Source organism: Carex rostrata, chromosome 18, assembly GCF_964058835.1.
Source record: "Carex rostrata chromosome 18, lpCarRost1.2, whole genome shotgun sequence".
In the NCBI taxonomy this organism is placed as follows: domain Eukaryota; kingdom Viridiplantae; phylum Streptophyta; class Magnoliopsida; order Poales; family Cyperaceae; genus Carex; species Carex rostrata.
In genome coordinates this window covers 1497809-1516573 of record NC_135935.1, presented here as the reverse complement: position 1 = coordinate 1516573, position 18765 = coordinate 1497809, and the positions used below count along the sequence as shown (strand labels likewise).

General features: G+C 34.2%; 2 protein-coding genes and 1 long non-coding RNA gene across 4 annotated transcripts; all 3 read left to right on the top strand.

Moving 5' to 3' along the window:
• Window positions 1–1444: 1444 nt before the first annotated feature.
• On the top strand, window positions 1445–2699 carry LOC144569808 (uncharacterized). Its single transcript, XR_013516153.1, has 2 exons — window positions 1445–1602; window positions 1970–2699. It is a non-coding gene; the product is annotated as an uncharacterized LOC144569808 (long non-coding RNA).
• Window positions 2700–3594: 895 nt separating this feature from the next.
• LOC144569516 (WPP domain-associated protein-like) lies at window positions 3595–7524 on the top strand. Of its 2 annotated transcripts, none has more exons than XM_078319897.1 (5): window positions 3595–3707; window positions 4300–5797; window positions 6248–6374; window positions 6624–6725; window positions 7076–7524. In XM_078319897.1, exons 2-5 carry the CDS (start codon window positions 4311–4313, stop codon window positions 7175–7177), a joined length of 1818 nt encoding a protein of 605 aa, XP_078176023.1. In that variant the 5' UTR covers window positions 3595–3707; window positions 4300–4310; the 3' UTR covers window positions 7178–7524. The 2 variants fall into 2 exon arrangements, with proteins under 2 accessions (XP_078176023.1, XP_078176024.1); XM_078319898.1 differs by lacking the exon at window positions 3595–3707 and adding an exon at window positions 3777–3906.
• Window positions 7525–9459: 1935 nt separating this feature from the next.
• On the top strand, window positions 9460–11823 carry FBX2 (F-box protein 2). Its single transcript, XM_078319688.1, has 2 exons — window positions 9460–9564; window positions 9801–11823. The coding sequence occupies exon 2, from the start codon at window positions 9874–9876 to the stop codon at window positions 11563–11565; it is 1692 nt and encodes a 563-aa protein (XP_078175814.1). The 5' UTR covers window positions 9460–9564; window positions 9801–9873; the 3' UTR covers window positions 11566–11823.
• The last annotated feature ends 6942 nt before the right edge of the window (window positions 11824–18765 follow it).

Below are 18765 nucleotides of genomic sequence, written 5' to 3'. Positions count from 1 at the left end.
GGCATGTTGTCGTGCTGTAATATTACGTAGCAATTTTTATATGTATAGAATTAGTGGCATTTAATTTGATTGAGCTAGTCATTCTTAAAAAATAATATTTAATTTACTATGATTGATAGATTAATAAACTGTGTTTCACCACGTTGTGTTCATATATAGTAAATGCAATATTTCAATTTTAAAAACAAGAAATTACAAATACAAGTAATAAATATAAAAAAAAAATTGATAACGCAATTGTAATTACGTTTCACATTCATTGTACAATGATTTTTCTAGTGAATATTCATATAGAAGCTCGTTTGGTTCCATCATACTTATTTTAACATGATAACAAAAGAAGCATAACCTTTTTTTAATTGAATCAAAGACCGGACATATTGCTCCAATTAAAAACTAAGAGAATATTAAAGAGAACAATTGAATTGCTAAAGTAGTCAAGCCAGTGATGAGATTGATTTGAGATTTACAACTAATGAAAGACTATAGTGGAAAAAACGTGCTGTGTTGTGACTAACATACTGTGATTTGAGTAAAGCTAGCGTGTGACATGCTCACCAAGAAAGTTTGGTGAGCATAACTCCAAAAGTATATTGAATCGACGTCAAATGCCAAATCCAAACCGTTGAAATCCATGTACTTCATGAGTGATGTATATACATGCAAAATTTTGAAAGTTTCAAGTTTATTTGCTACACGGTCAAGTGGTCAAAGAAATAATAAAAATTGAATATAGAAAATAACTTATAATAAAATGTTCATTTCTTTGACCACTTGACCGTGTAGCAAATAAACTCGAAACTTTCAAAATTTTGCATATATATGCATCACTCATGAAGTACATGGATTTCAACGGTTTGGATTTGACATTTGACGTCGATCCGATATACTTTTGGAGTTATGCTCACCAAACTTTCTTGGTGAGCATGTCACACGCTAGCTTTACTCCTGTGATTTTGATCTCGTGTTGTGTTGTGATAAAAATGTCAAGATAGAGTCACGGCACGCGAATGGAGAATTTTCCGTGACTATTGACTTAAATAATGAATTTTGCATGACATTTGACTATAATTTAAGTTAATTTATTCAAAATTCACTATTTAATTAATATTTAATAGTCTTAATTACACGTGACTCGCGAGACCACGTACCGTGTCATGTCGTAACTAGATCTTTCACGTGATGTGACGTGCCATTCTGTGACGGAGCTAGCTCTGTCGTGCTATTTTTCCCACTCTAATTGAAGACCATAGAAAAAAAAAAATTATCCGTGCCGTAGGAATTGAGGTAGATGCTTAGTAGATATAAGATAATTTTCACCGCTAGGTACATTGATTATAATACCAAAAACGCCACAGATAATTAAGCCAAACTTATCACATGCAAGAAGTGCACACCTCCCTCCTGTACTAAATATATAATGCTTCCAGTCCCACTTCTCTTCACCATCCATCTCATTTCATACCTAATCTCCTCCGACAACCAAGAGGAAAAAAAGTTGAAGAACATTGTCGGTAGAAGCAGAAAAACAGGAAGAAGAGAAGAGATTATGGCTCTTGAAGTACTGTAAGATTTTCTCGAGCCAACCAACAGTAAACAAAGGTACACATTATTAAGTGAATTATTTACCGTGTTTTGTGAATATTGTTAACAATAATTACTTTTGGTTAATTGGTACTTGTACAAATAATTAGGAGTCAAGTTCTAATTATTATTATTATTATTGTACGAAAGTTAGGGACAATGAAAATGTATTACGCATTTGTCTGTCAAAATTGGTAATTTGTGCTTTTGTAGTGTTCAAAATTAAGATGGACATATAGATACTGAATTCAACCACTCTGTAAGAGATAGTTAAAAAAAATCAATTATTACTAGTTATTTTTCAAATTTACATATTGAGATCAATGAATCATAATGTAATGTAGTGAATGCTATAATGCTAACATTTTTTTTTCCCAAAACCCAGCAAAGGAACCGACAGTAACAGAGAACTACCAATGGCAGACTACAACGTGGCAATGGTTTCAATCTCCCTTCTCCTCCTAATCTCCAGCGTCAGTTCAGTACCCGTCGAGCTCATAGAGCCATCGGATCACGGTTTGGCTAACCAGCGGGCCCCAGTGGCAGTGTCTCCAGCGATGCTAACCTTTTTCAAGGGCACGCAGACCAACGTAGAATTACCAGAGGCGATCGACTCGGCAGCGATTGCTCGTGCCTCACACGTGACGCCCGAAACACGTGAGGAGAGCGTGAGCGGAGGTGGGAGAGGAAAGGGAAATAGTGCGGTGGTCGCTGGTGTTGTCGCTGGTGTGGTTTCGTTGGTTGTGGTGGTTGGAGCAATTGTAGGGTTCATGGTGTATAAAAGACGAAATGAACCGGGAGTAGAAGAGACTGATACGAAGGCACTGAGCTTGGTTCGGTGGAACCGGGGTTCGGAGGTTAGACTGGGTTCTTCCGGCCCATGAATGTTGTTATATATGCTCTCAATTTATTTAAAAAGGGAGATATCCCATTTGTGTAGGATTTCTTATTCGAGTGATGCAACTTATTTGCCGTCGTTTTTCTGTGACACCTTGAAACCTTGTTATTGTGGATATCTGTTATTTTTCAGGGACAAAAAGTAAGACATCGTATAGAGAGCAAGCATTTTGTATGTTGTACGTAGAATGTAGTATTTGTTTGTGTTTTGATGACAATTTTTTGTGGTCGCTCTAGTTTATCATATTTAAACAAGCTACTCCGCTACTCCTTGAGCATTGAAGCTTAATTAGGACACTTTTTTTAATCGGAGTTAATGTTTAGGGTTTGGATCTTTCGCTTTTAATGCCTGATCGAAACCATTCAGCCGGTTCGAATCTATGTTTTCTCCATAGAGAGAGCATTGGTGCCATGTGTGATTTGTTAATGATTACTGTTGTTTTGCTCATAACTTTGTATGCTTCTAAAAGCATGTATGAGTTATCGGCATTTCCCTGCATTTTGTTTATATGTTTTTAACAGCAGCTACATTTTATTTTATGAAAATACCAAATTATTTCTCTATTTAATGGATCGATGGAAAATTTTAGATTCTAAAAATCTCAGTCCTGCAAAAAAGTATATTTTGAGAACCATGGAAAATAAAAATAAAAATCTATGAGATAATGGTTTAAATTTTATGGATATGATTGACAGCCAGCTAGCTATCAATCTTGATTGTTAATTTAATACGTTGATCGAATAATTGTGACGTTCACCGGATCAATTTTTGGATATGATATTTCTACGGACTAAACATTCCGAAGCCATTTCTACCGTGTTGATGTTGAGGATAAAATCAAGCATGTAATCCAAAATTAAAATGGAATTGCTTTTATAAAGGTGAAACTTATGATAGCCAATCAAAACAGATTGAAACAAACCGAAATGGATATCCAAAATATGGTTGGTTTCTTCCCGCTCTATATCGGGTTTTGTAGGCATACAGTCATACATACGGGTAACCAGATGAACAGCAGCATCGGAGGGTGCGCTAGCCTGTTAAGCCCAATTAAGCCCATATACCTTGGGTTTATTTCAACAGGAGATCTCCGTTGCGTTAAACCTCCCCTCCAACTTCCCTGAGCTTCACTTTCCCAAAAGAGATACTTTTTCTTCATTACAGTTCGTATTCAAGCCCCAGGCCTCGATCGCCAGCCATTACAGTTGACCATAGTCCATATAAGGTGGGTAATTAAATTAACCTCTCCCCCTCTCCCTCTCCCTCTCCCTCTCCCTCTGATTGATAGGCTGCTCTAGCGAGTTATTTTTTTAGTGTCAAATTTATTTTCTTGAGGAGTGAGAGTTCAATTAGATTGCTCAGTTATTGTTGCACTGTTCTTCCTATCACCTCCTGCATGTCATTCACTTTTTGACAAATCCCTTGTGAGGTTTTCCCTTTTTGCACTTAGATATCGATCATTCTTTTGATCTAGGTCAATCTGTGTCTGTTATTTATTTTTCACTGTTTATTCTTTTATCAGATAGTAAGAATGAAAGGAAATCAATCTACGAGAACCTTGGTTAACAAATAGAATGCATACCTTAAATTTTAATTGCCATTTTACCAGGATCATAATGTAACTTTGAGAAACAAGGGCCCTTACATAAATCCTAGGAAATGTCCCTTGTACTCTACAAACTTGTGACATATCCTCATTTTCTGAAGTAATTGTGATTCTTTGAAGGTGTACAAAGGAAAAGTTACTTGTAATAAATTAATGGCATTTCATGACTGACTTGGCTCACTGTTCTGAGTCAATTTCAAAACTTTTGTAGGCTCTCAAAAGATGGATTCCCTAATGGATGAGCCATTATCTCAGTCCAATTTTGATTCAGAGAGCTCAGTTTTGGAAAACTCTTCTGATACTCGCTTCCAATTCCTGATTGATGATTTGGACTCCACTTTTGACGAGTTCAATTCTGGCCTTATCATCTCCCGAATGGTTGCTGATTCGATATTTAAAGGTGCTATGACTGCAATTTCTGATGAATATGATGAGAAGTTAGCATCCAAAGAGAAAGAGATAAAGGATCTGTCCGAAGAATTGCAGAACAATAAAATGGAGGTTAATAATCTGACCCAGAAAATGCAGAATGACAAGAAGGTGCAGTTGAGTTTTGCAGGTTTAGAGTTTCAGGAAGTAGAATTACAGAAGAAATGGTGTGATGAGTTAACAGTGATTAAAGATCAGTTGGGGGTTATATTGGAGCTTTTCCCTTCTTCGGAGCTGGGTGCTCACATTGCGAATACAGGGACAAATTTGAAGGTAACTGTGCCAAATTCGGAGGATCGCATAGAAGAGATTTTTAGTCACTTGTTGAATTTGGATGAAATGAAAAGGGAGGATCTGATGAATTATTTTAAAGAGGAGATAAAAAAAATGAAACGAGAACATGATTCGTTGTTGCAACAGAAAACTGAGGAGGTTTTTGTTTTAAAAAGAGAGCTCTTGAAGGAAAAGGGTTCCTCAAATCCTTTACAATCTGAAATTTTGAGAAAAAAAATATCTAAACTCGTCACAAAGTTGGAGGGGATTTTGTCAGAAAAAGAGTCAAGTGCAGCTCGTCTCAGTGAAAACCATAATAATTTGAGCTTAATCAATGAGCAAGAAGTGAAAATCTTAGCTTTAGAAGAAGAAAATCAACAGTTGAGAAATATGGTTGCTGAGAAGGAGAAGCAATGGAACGCAAATACTTTGTTTCATTTGAATATTGAAGAGGATATTTTAATTGAATCTGAAATTAGAGAAGAGGTTAAAAAAACTGTTTTCAAAAAGATGCTTGACGAGTTTGGAAGCAAAATGCAGGGAGATATATCTCGTTTTGAATCTAAAAAAGACAAGGAATTGTGCATAGAAAAAGAGGAAAAAGAAAAACTGAAGCAAATGGTAGATTCCCTCTGTAAACATGCTGAAGGAAAGGATAAATTTACATCAGAAGTTCAACAGAAGTTTATGCTTCTGAGCTCAAAATTCAACTTTTTTAAAGAACAATTCAACAATATGGAAGAGAAAATTAAGGAGCAAGATTTGCACTTCTCAAATAGCAACAGGAACCTCGATGCTCTATCATCGAAAGTGGAGCAGATTTTGGTGACAGTGCACGAAAATGAAGAAGATTTTAAGAGACTAAAGCATGATTTGAAGAATATATCAGGTAATTTTGAAAAGGAGAAACAGAAAGAGGTTATGGAAACAGTTATGGTTTCTGTTGAAAAAATGTTAGAGATGGTAGAGTGGAGGCTTATTAACAATGTCGACTGTTGTGCATCAAGGTAATTTTTCTTTTTGAATTTTCTGATTTTCTTGGGTTTATTTATGTTTCTGCAAACTAAATGTACAACCTTGCAACATGTCCAATATGTGGTACAACCTTGCAAAAAGGGTTACATTACATTACAAACTTATGGTTGCATAATAAAAGAAATGTCACTATGCACCTTCAAGTATGGAAATTATCCCATATTCCTCTTAATTTTTACACCACAAGATGCCCAAACTGCCCCTCCATCCTTATTAATTGCCTCAACAGGTGAGCGAGAAGGGAAGGATTGCTTCCATACCTAAGATAATTTATTTTTTATCTGTCTTCTTTAACTTTATTGTTTGAGGGGGGCATATCTATTTGTGTCCATAATATAAGTCAAGCTACCAGAACTAGCACCAGTACATGGGGTTTGGTACTTAAATTTATATTTATGTTATAATTTGATCTGTGCCAACAGGATATTATTTATGAAGAGCCAATTTGACCAGCTAGTGAGAGGAGCAAAAATTTTGAAACAAGAAAAAGAGTGGTACAAGAAGGCTTCTGAAACAAAAAGTGATAACCTTCGCATGGCTGAGAAAGAGGTAGCATGCATCCCAAATTCAAAATGCAAATTAATTTGTTCCTACCTCCGATGTGACCATGAGAACAAGTACTGTGAGCATTTCAGAAAAAGTTGGAAAAAAACCATGAGAACAAGTATAGTGAGAATTTCAGTAAAGTTGGAAAAAAAAAGGGGGGGTCCTTGGGGTATTTTCAGTTTTGTCAGGGCAAATTTTTCCATTCCTTTAAAGGCATAACTTTTTTACTTGTTCTTGTGTTTGTTTTAATAGGTTGATTTGCTGGGTGATGAGGTGGATGCGTTGACATATCTTTTGGAGAAAGTATTTGGAGTTTTGAATCATTACTCCTATGTGTTTCAGCACTACCCTGGGGTAACTTCTTTTATTTTTTATGGCAATTCAGATAATATTCTTTTATACAAGTCTGCAAAATATATAAATTTCACATGATATTTTGAATACTCTGGAATATTTTATAATGTTTCAATTGCAATATATATTCAAATGAATCCTGTTATCATTTCTCAGTTATGCCAACTGCCATATTGCAAACACCAAAATTTTTGTTGGAGGCGGAGAGGAGAGCAAGGTACGGCAGGGGTGGGGGATTGTGATATTTTGTGGTGCTTTGTAATGGTGCTCATGAGCCTATTGTTTCTTAAGCTAATTGAATTCATCAAATAATGTTACTAAATTCTTCTTTCTTTCGTTTGGTGCAATAGGTTATAGAAGTGTTGAAGCTGATCGATAACTACATGAAAGGAGAGCCTATTAAAATAGTAAGACCCCAAGCCCAATCAAATGGTCTTTTAACCCTCAAGTAATTTTATTTTTATAGTTATACCTGGTTTTATACCTATCCGTCATGTCAGCAACTGGGACTGAAATTAGAACAGGAAAGCCCTTTCTTTTCAGTTTGCATTTTTTTTTAGTTTTTGTGTTAGTTTAAGGCTAGTGGAGAGGTTTTTATGTAACACCTATCATTTTGGTAAATGATAATGATTGGATTTATTACTCCATGTAAATTTTGGTGTTGCTTGCTGACAAGCATATGAATTTCAGAGTGCAGGAGGGAAATATATTTGCGTGCTTTTTTCTGAAACCACTGGGGAGATTACAATTGTTGGAAATGTAACATAAATAAGACATTTTATTCTTAGTTATATCAAAATTTGATACTTCTGTAATCTGTTGCATTCGCCCCCAACCTCTTTGCCGTGTCAGATTATCAGGTTTTGTTTGGCTTCTATGTACAAGGCAAGGCTGGCACGTTTGCGGCCGAAATTTTTATTAATAGCATAAAAAAATAAAAATAAATAAACCAAACCACTCCCAAAAGCCAAAATGGAGGAATTTTACATTTATCTAGGCTGCTATGTCAATATACGGTTCATTTATGGGGGGTCATAGATTGGCTTGACGGTCTTCCAAAAGTTCAAAAAATGCACTGTAATATTGAATATATTTATGTTTTGAGGGACTTTCAAGTCAATTGCAGTCTTCATAAATTGATTGTAGATTAGTTTAGCAGTCTGGATAAATGTGAAATTTTCAAAATATTTTTTCATTTTGGAGGTATTTTGGTTTATTTTTATTTTATTATAAGGGCATCGATAAAATTTCGGCGTTTACGGTGAGCAGTCATTTACCTCTCAATTGCGTACTTTATAATTTGAACTGCATTGCTATCTGCCCTTATTAAATTTACAATGGCAACTTTTATGCATTGATAGTTGAAAGATTCGAATTGTACGCTACAAATAAAAACAGCTATATTTGAACTGTTCTATGAGCGATGCATCAAATTTGTAAAATTTATAATTCACAAATTGTTTGGTAGAAAAGCAGGAGATGATATAAATTATTACAGTGAAGTTGATAGTTTGGCAGACATACGACTTTCTAATGAAATAAAATTATTAGTTGAAATTTTTAATCTCAAAATTTGAATATAAAACAACAACAACAACATTAATAATAAATTGAATACATATACACAACTTTTTTTATTTGATGATTCCGCACCTATAAAATTTTTATGTCCTTCATTTTTAAGTCACAGCTAGTTTGGATGTTCTGAGCAAATAATAAGAATTAGTCTCAGCCGTTAATATTTTATTCCAGAAAGCGGCGGGGCAGTCTAATAGCTCGGTTTTGTGGCCGAAAATTCCACCCAATATGCGAACCGATTAAACGCTAGAATTGAAAAGAAAGCGAATATAAAAATATGCCCTTCTGAGAACTAAAAATTATAAATTTTCCTCTGTAAAATTTTAAATATCATATTGTGTTAATTTAATCAAAAAAAAATATTAACACATCGAACATACCTAATTATTGGAAAATGTTAGAATTAATCAAGTAAATCATGAATAAAATTCCATAATTTCATGTTATAATTTTTTAATAATAATGGAATAATGTATCATTCTCCTAGTATCTTAATGAAGATTTTTGCCAGAAAATTGGCATAGTCAAATAATTTCAACTCAAAACATTTGACTTCCGTTCTTTCTCTCACATTAGTTTTTCCCGTATTCTCCTTCTTCAGAAATATAGATAGTATAATTAAAGAGGAGGACATCTTATAGAAATCGGTTTATATCAGTAAAAAGTAAGGAATGCAATTTAAAGAATAAGCTAGGCAGATAAATCATTTGACAACAAATTATATTAATGATTGTCATCACAATAAAAAAGTTAATTTTTTTATATTCAATATGGTGCATGTATGATGCTAAAAAATGATACATATTTTACAATTTCGTAATTGATTTAAAATTTTCAACATTTAAAATTAATGACATTGATGCATTACTAAATAATGAACGAGTCGTGTGAAAGTTGATCCTAAGATATTTTCATATCCAACAACATATCTATTGACTTAATTTTTATTTTCAAATTATAAAAACAAGTTATTGACTTATTGTCAAGTGATCCTTCAATATTCCTTGAGGACAAATGTGATAATTGGAACTCCAAATATATAATTATAAGATTCTTAAGGGGCGGCATACTAAATTTCCAAAAATAAAAAACCAAATTGATCAAAGAGTTTGATAATATTGCAAATATCCGGTCATTCCCCAACTGACTGAATCTGAATCAGTAATTTCTAATTTCTTACTCTCCGCTTCCCCTTCTCGCGTCAGGTGCGAAGTATTAGGGTTAGGTTTTCGATTTATCGATTAGAATCTCCGTTGCTGAGGTACTTATCCAAATAATTCTTTCTTAGGTCAGTTGTTCTTATTCGTGCAATTTGCCTTTTCTTTTTCTATTAGAAGCTGGTTTTAATTGATCCTTGTAGTCGATTTTCTTCCTGAACAAGGTCGAACCTTTCCTGTTCAAAGCTAACTTCTATAAAAAAAAAATTTCCCTTTCTTTTAGTCTTATTTATTTCCCTAGTAGTAACATTTTTCCCCATTAAAGATTAATTCTTTGTAGGTAATTTTTTGGAGTTGCCCCTTTGAGTGAATTCTCTTGTGGGTAGACTTTTTCCGTCTATTTTAAATTTTTTATGGCCTTTGAATCCCACAAAGAAATTGGAGACTTGCCAAAAAATCACAATTCCTGTGACTTCAATTCTCAAAGTCAGCTTGACATTTACCGAACAAATATTAACTCATTTCCTATATTAAAGTCCAGTTCTCATTGGAAAAACCATTTTAAACAACCCTCGAATCAAAGCCAAAAATTACCCCCATCCAAATCCATTCTGAAGAGTGAAGAGCCAGGATTAAGTTCACAAAACACAAATAATACCAGTCCAAATTCAACTGAACAATCCTTTACTGACCTCCCAAGTTCAGTAATTTGTGAAATTTTAAAATGCCTTGACCCAAAAGAGCTCGGCATTGTTTCATGCGTGTCTAACCAGTTAAACAATCTCGTATCAGACCACCATGGATGGAAGAAATTTTACTTTGATAGGTGGGGCCCGCCTCCATCTCCAGTCGACCCTCAAATGGAGAAGGCTAGTTGGAAGGAGATGTTTGTGGAGAGAGAGTTTCGTGCCAAATGCTTCATGGGCCGTTTTACAATGGATACCTTACACGGACACACAGAAGCGGTACGATCCGTTTTCGTTCTAGTACCAGCAAATCTTATATTTACTGGTGGGTACGATTATGCGGTACGCGTGTGGGATTTAGAAGAGGGGTTCGCAATAGGAGCTTCTACAAGTCTTGGTTGCACAATTAGGGCTATTTCTGCTGATTCTGACCTCTTAGTAGCTGGTGGTACTGATGCCTTTATTCAATGTTGGAAGGCCATTGACGGAAATCCTCATTTGTTTGATCTGACTGGTTCAAATTCAAACTCAAATTTCGAATTTCGTTTGTGGGGCCATGAGGGACCCATCACCTGTCTTGATTTAGACTCAACGAGGATTTATAGTGGATCATGGGACATGACTGTTAGGGTTTGGGATAGGAGTTCAATGAAGTGTGTCATGAAATTGAGGCACAGGGACTGGGTGTGGGCCCTGTCGCCACGTGGCACAACTGTTGCTGTGACTGCCGGCAAGAATCTGTACATTTGGGAGATCTCTACCGGGGAACCTATAGGATTAGTGCTAAATCCACACAAAGGCAATGCCTATGCACTGGCACGGTCTCACACTGGTGATTTGGTATTTTCTGGTGGTGAAGATGGGACAATCCACATGTATGACCTTAACACAAGAAGTGATTTGGTAATATCCTCCATGTGGGCCCCACACACGGGGGTGGTGAACTCCCTCTCCTTTGAGTACCCATGGCTTGTTTCATGCTCTACTGATGGTAGAATTGCATTAATTGATGTGAGAAGGCTTGTAGTGAATAGGAAGAACAATTGTGCATCTAGAGCAAGGACAGTGGTGGTGGGGACAGGTGAGGTTGAACCACCACAGAGAATGCTACACGGGTTTGGGTGCAACCTTTTCTCAGTGGATGTCAGGTGGGACCGGATTGTTTGTGCTGGGGAGGAGGGGGTGGTTAGGGTGTGGAATTTCTCACAGGCAATTGAGATGGAAAGGAGGGCTCGTGCTTTGAGGCGTGTACGGCTGGAGAACAGGATGAGGAGGAAGAAGGCACAAATGGAGATGATGGGTGGTGGGGCTGGAGGTGGGTCCCACTGTTCAGCAGCAGCGAAAAAGAATGCTTTGAATGGAGAAAGGAATGGTGTATGGCATAGTAAGAGAGGGGTTGGAGGCAAATTGAAGGCTTAGTAATTTTCTCCTCTTTTTCTTTATTTCTATTTCCTCATTTTTTTTTCTCCTTTTTTGTGAAATTTGTTTGGTATGAGTGTTCAGTTAAGGAATCCTTGTAGTTTGTTGTAACTTTGGCAATAGTTTGATCTAGAAGTGTTTTTCGTTGATCTGATATAAAATAAATTTTTACCTTTTTTTTCATTCAATTGTTGATTTGGGTTTTCTGTAAAATGGATTTTTGAAAGGAAAAAATAAATGATATTTTCTGTTTGCATCTTATCCTCTCTGATTTGTTCGTACAGTTTTTATTAATGATAATGCAGGTGTTGCTGATTGTTATATAGATAGATTGATTGGTTGATTACTAGCTGGACAATAACATTAAAGACATTGTTGATAATTAGCCAATGCCATCTATACGACTGTGAACAGCGTTGTTCCTTTCTTCTTCTTTTTTTTTTGAGCTTTTTAGGAGCAGAACTAGCCGCTACATCATTTATCTATGCACATATGCTTACGGAAGAGTCGATTATATTCGCTGTTAGTCTCCATGTGAGAATTCATCTCCTCCCCGGTACCGGAGAAAGTAAATAATTCTAACTTTAGAATAAGTGGATCCGGACCGTCCTTTTTAACTTTTGCACGAATATCAAAGCACAAATAATACTGCCCGGCCCCTGTGCTATCCCCCAATAGGCACTGGATTGAGTTGATCTGGACCATAAAGTTGTGGGCTTCATTGTCCAACACGTGAGAGGATACTTGTCCACGTGGTGAAGTGAAAGGATATAAATTTGCTGTGATCGAAAGGAATTGCAGAAACATGTTATTTCAAATTCAACTTTTTATTCGTTTTAAAATTTGTATATAAAAATAATAAACAATAACATGATTCTGCAATTCCTTTCGATCACAGACAGTAGATTTATTTCGGAGAAGTGAACTGCCAATCTTTCCTTATACATGCGCACAGATGGTGTTGTCCAGTTCAGCAAAGATTGAACGTAAATTCGAAGGGATCGAATCTCCTGTCTTCAGAGTCACTGTTAGTGGGCCTCCTAAACTCTAAACCCTAAATCCGGTCCCACCCACCTTAAATCTGACCCCACCCCACAGTGACTGAGGGGGCAGGAAAATCCTGCACTCGGGGGGTAGAAAAATCCTGCACCCCGGGGGGCAGGTAATCTGCTCCCAAATTCGAATCATTAAGTTGGGAATTTTGTTATAAATAATTACGACTTATATAAAATTTGCACTAATGATCAAAATGCCAATTTTTTTTTTATCGATGACTAACAAGGACGTCGATTTTCTTCCTATTTTTGTCATTTCCGTTGCAATTTTTTGTTGAGTTAGATCCCACATTTCAACGTAATGAAATAATGATTTACTTCACTAAAAAGCAGAGCATGTTCAGAACGTCAAGATTAAATTTTAAACTTCATGAAGACGTGAAGATTAAATTTTAAGCCGCACTAAGAAAAATCCGTTCGACAATAAAATTAATTCTTTTAAAAAATGTTTTAAGCTAAACAAAATACTCAATCCATATAAAACCATAGCTTAAGAATTGGAACAAACTTAAAATAAGTGGGCAAAAAAAAAAAAGACTAAAAGGGTGGTCTTCAGCTTTATAAAGAAGCACTGGTTTAACAAATTTAAGATTTTTTGGAAAACTAAGGAGCTCTAAGAAGAACTAATCCAAATGGCACAAAATAAAAACTTGCTTCACCAAAGAGCAAGAAAAGGAGTTGTTGGAAACAACCACGGAAGGTCCCTTTTTTCTTCCTTTTTTTTTTTTCTGCCAATCTCGTTGTATTATATTTCTTCTCTTCAAAATGTGTAAATAAAAATGCAAATTTTTAAAATTCATTGTGCTAGTAAATTAGACGTAATTGATCTCCGAATTTTACTTTTTTTTTTAGTATGTAGTATTTGCTATTAGAATTTTAAATTTTATTTTAAATTGGGTAATTGAAAATGCTGGAAAATTTATGTTACGTAAAAGTAAACTATAGATAAAAATGAGTTTAGTGCATAAAATTCTAGCACAATGATTTTGGCTTTAAAGATGAGAGAGATATTTTGTAATTTAGGTGATTTTGAGGTATATTCTCGCTGAAATGTAAGATTTCAAGGGGGAAAAAGACTAATGAAATTGGCTGAAAATAAGGAGAAAGAGTTTGAAGGAGTGCATTTATTTTCTCATCTTTGTTAAAGGAAGTAACTATTTTGTTACGCTGAAATGTTGAGCTTTTTTTTAAATGTGGGATCTAACAAAAAAAAAAAACAGTTGCAAAAATATTAGCAAAAAAAAGTAAAAAAAGATTTAAGAGCTGTTTTGTTACACTAAAAAGTGGAACCCGACAAAAAAAATGCAACGAAATTGACATGAAAAGAAAAGAAAGAAGAGATATAAGCAAGGACAAAAAAAAGTTGTCCCCCATGTCAAACTATAGAGAAAAATAAGTTAAGACTGTTAGTCATTAATGCATATTATTAATTGGCCATGATTGTTTATAAAAAAAACTCCCCTAGTTGCGATCTTGTAGATCAGATCTCACACCACACCTAGCATAGCTCAGAAAATCCATCTACATCTGGAATCTGGTACATTGTTCGACGCAAGAAAAATATGGTCTAACCTATTATTAATTACTTAATTAGAGGATTTAAATGCTTTCATTTTTTATACCTTGTCTTTATTTTTTAAAATTTCAATAATTCAAAATTTAAAACTTAAAAATAAAAATAAAACCGTTAAATATGATCTACATCATTTTATCTATGCACGTGTAAAAAAAAATATAACATTTCAACTTTATTTTGATTATCATCAAGAGTTTGTAAAAACGTACTAATGTAGATAATTTTTAGATATTGATTTTTTAGTTGTTTGATAATTTTTTAAATATTAGAGTGATTATGGAGTACATTCGTTTGATATTTTGAGAAAAAAAAATGTTTGAATTTTTTGATGAAATGGTAAATATCTTTCAAATAAATCATTATGGCGTACACTCGCTTTAATATATTATGGCGTACATTCGCTTTAAATATTAAAATGATTATGGCGTACATTCGTTTGATATTTTGAGAAAAAAGATGTTTGAAATGAAACGGTAAGTATCTTTCAAATAAGTCATTATAGAAGAGAGATGATAATAATATTCGCACTATTAAGGGTAAGTTTATTCTTGATAATGTTGTCGTTGCACATGAAGTATTGCATCATGTAAAGATTAAAAAACAGAAGGGGTTTTGTTCAAACTAGATTTTGAGAAGGCTTTTGATCATGTTAATTGGGATTTTCTATTTGAAGTGATGCATGCTAGGGGTTTTGGTCATAGATTTATTACATGGATTAGATTAATTTTAGAAGGCAGTAGAACATGTGTTAATTTAAATGGTACATTAGGCCCTTATTTTTCTTGTAAGAGGGGGGTTAGACAGGGTGACCCACTATCACCTTTCCTTTCTATTCTAGTTACTGATGTTTTAAATAAGATTCTACAAAGGGCAAAGGTAGGAGGATATATCGAGGGCTTAGGAAACTTTCCGAATTTTGGAAATATTTTGAATTTACATTTTGCGGATGATACTTTGTTGTTCCTTAAAGCTGACAAGGCCATCTTGAATTATATTAAATGGCTTTTATTAGTTTTTGAGAATGTTTCAGGTCTTAAGATCAATTTTGAGAAAAGTGAGATGTATCCTCTCAATTTATCTATATCGGAATGTGATGATTTATCTTCTGTGTTAGGATGTAAAGTAGTTAATCTTCCGCTTACCTATTTAGGTGTTCCAATCAATAATAAGTCTCTTACGGATATAGATTGGCAACTTTTAATTGATAAAATTGAAAAAAGACTTCAAAGTTGGAAGGGCTCTTTATTATCTTTAGGAGGTCGAGTTACTCTTTTAAATTCAGTTTTGTCAGCAATTCCTTTATATTGGATGTCTATCTATAGATTACCCGCAAAAATTAGGCATAAAATAGATAAGATTAGAAGGAAATTTTTATGGCATTGTGGTAATTCTACTAGGAAAAAATATTCTTTGGTTGCATGGAATGTAGTATGTAAGAGTAAAGACCAAGGTGGACTTTGTATCTTAGATCTGAAAATTATGAATAAGGCTCTTCTAGCCAAGTGGTGGATAAGATTCCATGACAATTCCATTACTGGTATATGGAAATATATTCTTCACTGTAAATATGGTTTTAGAACTACCCCTTTTGTATGTTCTCCTTTTTGGAGATCTATTCTCAAAGATCATGCGGTAATTAATTTAGGCCTTAATAAAGAAATAGGTAATGGTAGAACAACTGCGTTTTGGTTAGACAGATGGTTTACTGAACATGCTTTGCAACATTTATATCCTAATTTGTTTTCAATTGTTTATAATAGGTTTATTTCTGTGGCAGATGCTTTTGCTAACTCCTTCTTACAATTGTCTTTCAAGAGACAACTTACGGGTATTTACTTAGTAGAATGGAATGCTTTGCAATTTCTTTTTCAACATTTTACTTTATCTGATCAGCTAGAGGATAAGCTTATATGGCGTTGGTCTAAGGACGATAATTTTACTGTTCATTCTTTTTATAAGTGGTTGGAATATGGGGGAATACCAAATAAAGAGTATTCAACCATTTGGAAATCTCATATACCTTTGAAAATAAATTTTTTTTTATGGTTGGTTCGAAGGGACAAAATACTTACCAAACTCAATTTAGCCGCTAAAGGGTGGCAAGGGGATACTACGTGTGTTTTTTGTGATCAACAAGAGAGCACTGATCATTTGTTCACTCAATGCTCTTTTATTAGATTAATTTGGATTTGGATTGCAAATCATAATAATTTTATTTATAATTGTCATACTTTAGATGAATTATGGTTGATTGATGCTTCTATCCCTTTAAAAGATAGACTATTAGTTGAATTATTGAGAGGGGCTGTTTTATGGATCATTTGGTTGGAACGAAATAGATTATGCTTTAATGATAGTTCTCCATGTTCTATTAGGGTTATTGGTACTAAGATTATTTCTCTTACTCAATTTTGGTGTAAATCTAGAGAGGACAATTCTTTCTTTAAATTAAATCTCATAATGTCTTTTGATGTTAAGGATCTCCCAGATCTCGTTCTGTTGGAGGAAGAAAGACGTCCCGATACGACCCAAGTGATGGACCTTCTGTTGTCCCTGTCCCAGGAAACACCAGTGGGAGATATGCAGGGTTTTGGCAATGGCAACCCTCCATCTCCAATGTTTGGAGAAGAGGAGGAGGATGAAGACCTTTTAGATATGTAGTACTTAGTTTTTTGTGTGCATGTTATGTTGTTTAGATATTTTCTTAGGTTGTTGCCTTATGTTTTGTGCATGTTATTATGTTTTTGCTACTTTCTCATGTTGCTACTTTTGTTTTGACCTGTTGTAAAGACTTGCCACATTTGATTTTGGTACCAATTTTAGGTACCAGATCGATTGTGCTAAGGATTCTGATTTCAATGAAATCGGTGGTATATACCACTATTTTTCAAAAAAAATAATATTCGCACTACAGTGTCATAATTATATCTGCACTATAATTATTATAACTATTTGGAGAACTGTAAAAACTCCAGTTCTAAATTTCTTTCCTAAAGCATTAATACTTATGCAATAAAGTATTTATATATACGCATGAAAATATTTAAATCATTAAATCTATGAAGTGAACAATTTTTACGTAAATAATTGTCTCAATCAAATCTCCCAAACGTACCGCACCGTAAATACCTGTAGGGGACCACTCTAATTATATAGGGATTAGGATAGGGATCCATTCACGTTTTTAGATGTGATTTTTATTCTCCGTTGAATCTCGTCTATATTTCTAATGTTCTATCAGGAATTTTGTTAATTTAAAATCAGAAACGTCTTCTACACAATTTTTTCTTTCAAATAAGATCCATGATAATGTACTTTTGAACTTAGTCACACAAGTATTTATACCTCGTCGTGCAAATATTTTATACCTATACCTGTAAGTGTTTTTGCATATGATACTAAATTACGTTTGAAAGTATTAATATCAAGTACTGCAAGTATTTATACCTATGCACTGAAGTATTTATACCTATGTGATCAACATATTTTGTTAGAATAAGGTTGATAGGGGGACGATTGGGGAAAGTTGATGTGGTGATACGAGGTCCCCATCACTTCATTAGAGTAAGATTGACGTGGTGACGATTAGTGGACTATAAAAGAGATGATCATAACAAATTATGCATCAAAGTATTAATATCTTATTTTTCAAGTGTTAATATCTTATCTTCCAAATATTTATATCTATGAAGGTTGACACAGGATTTAGTGCGGAGACTGGAAAATGGGAACCATATAATTAGGGGACACCATAAAGGAAGAGCGTTGCAGGGATTTTAGAATAATAATTAGTGGGGACCATATAATATCTTTTAAAAATAATAATTAGTGGGGCCCTAGTACATAATTTTTCTAAAAAAGATGCAGAGAAGATACCGAAGTGAGGGTACTCAAATAATTATTCCATTATATAATGCATCAGATATTTATGAAGTGAAAAAAATATCTATAAATTTACTTTTCTAATTTAAATAGTGTTTGATATTTTTCAAAATATCAATTAGATGTATTTTTCTAAAGGACCCTAATAACAGTCTCCGTACTTAACTACCATAACGCTTTGGGGGACCACAAAAACTCCAGTGTTAATTTTTTTTTTCTAAATTATTAATATCTATAAACGAAAGTATTTATACTTATGATGTGAACAACTTTTATGTACATAATGGTCCCCCAAATGTCCCCGTATTGTTCCCACACCATAACTACCATAACTGCCTAGGGGGACCTCAAAAACTCCAGCGCTGAATTTGTTTCTAAAGTATTAATACCTATGCACGAAAGTATTTATACTTATTCATGGAAGTATTTATACTTATGAGGTGAACAATTTTTACATAAATAATTGTTTTTCCAACCAAATCGTCCAAACTTTCTGGGAGGACCACTCAAACTAAATAGGGAGGGGACCATACACGTTTCTAAAAATATTAATATTGCCATAACTATCTGGATGGGCCGCAAAACTTGATATTTTTTTGACATATGGCACTAGAGGATGTCTGAAAGTATTAATATAAAATATTGCAAGTATTATACATATACACTGAAGTATTTATATGTATATAT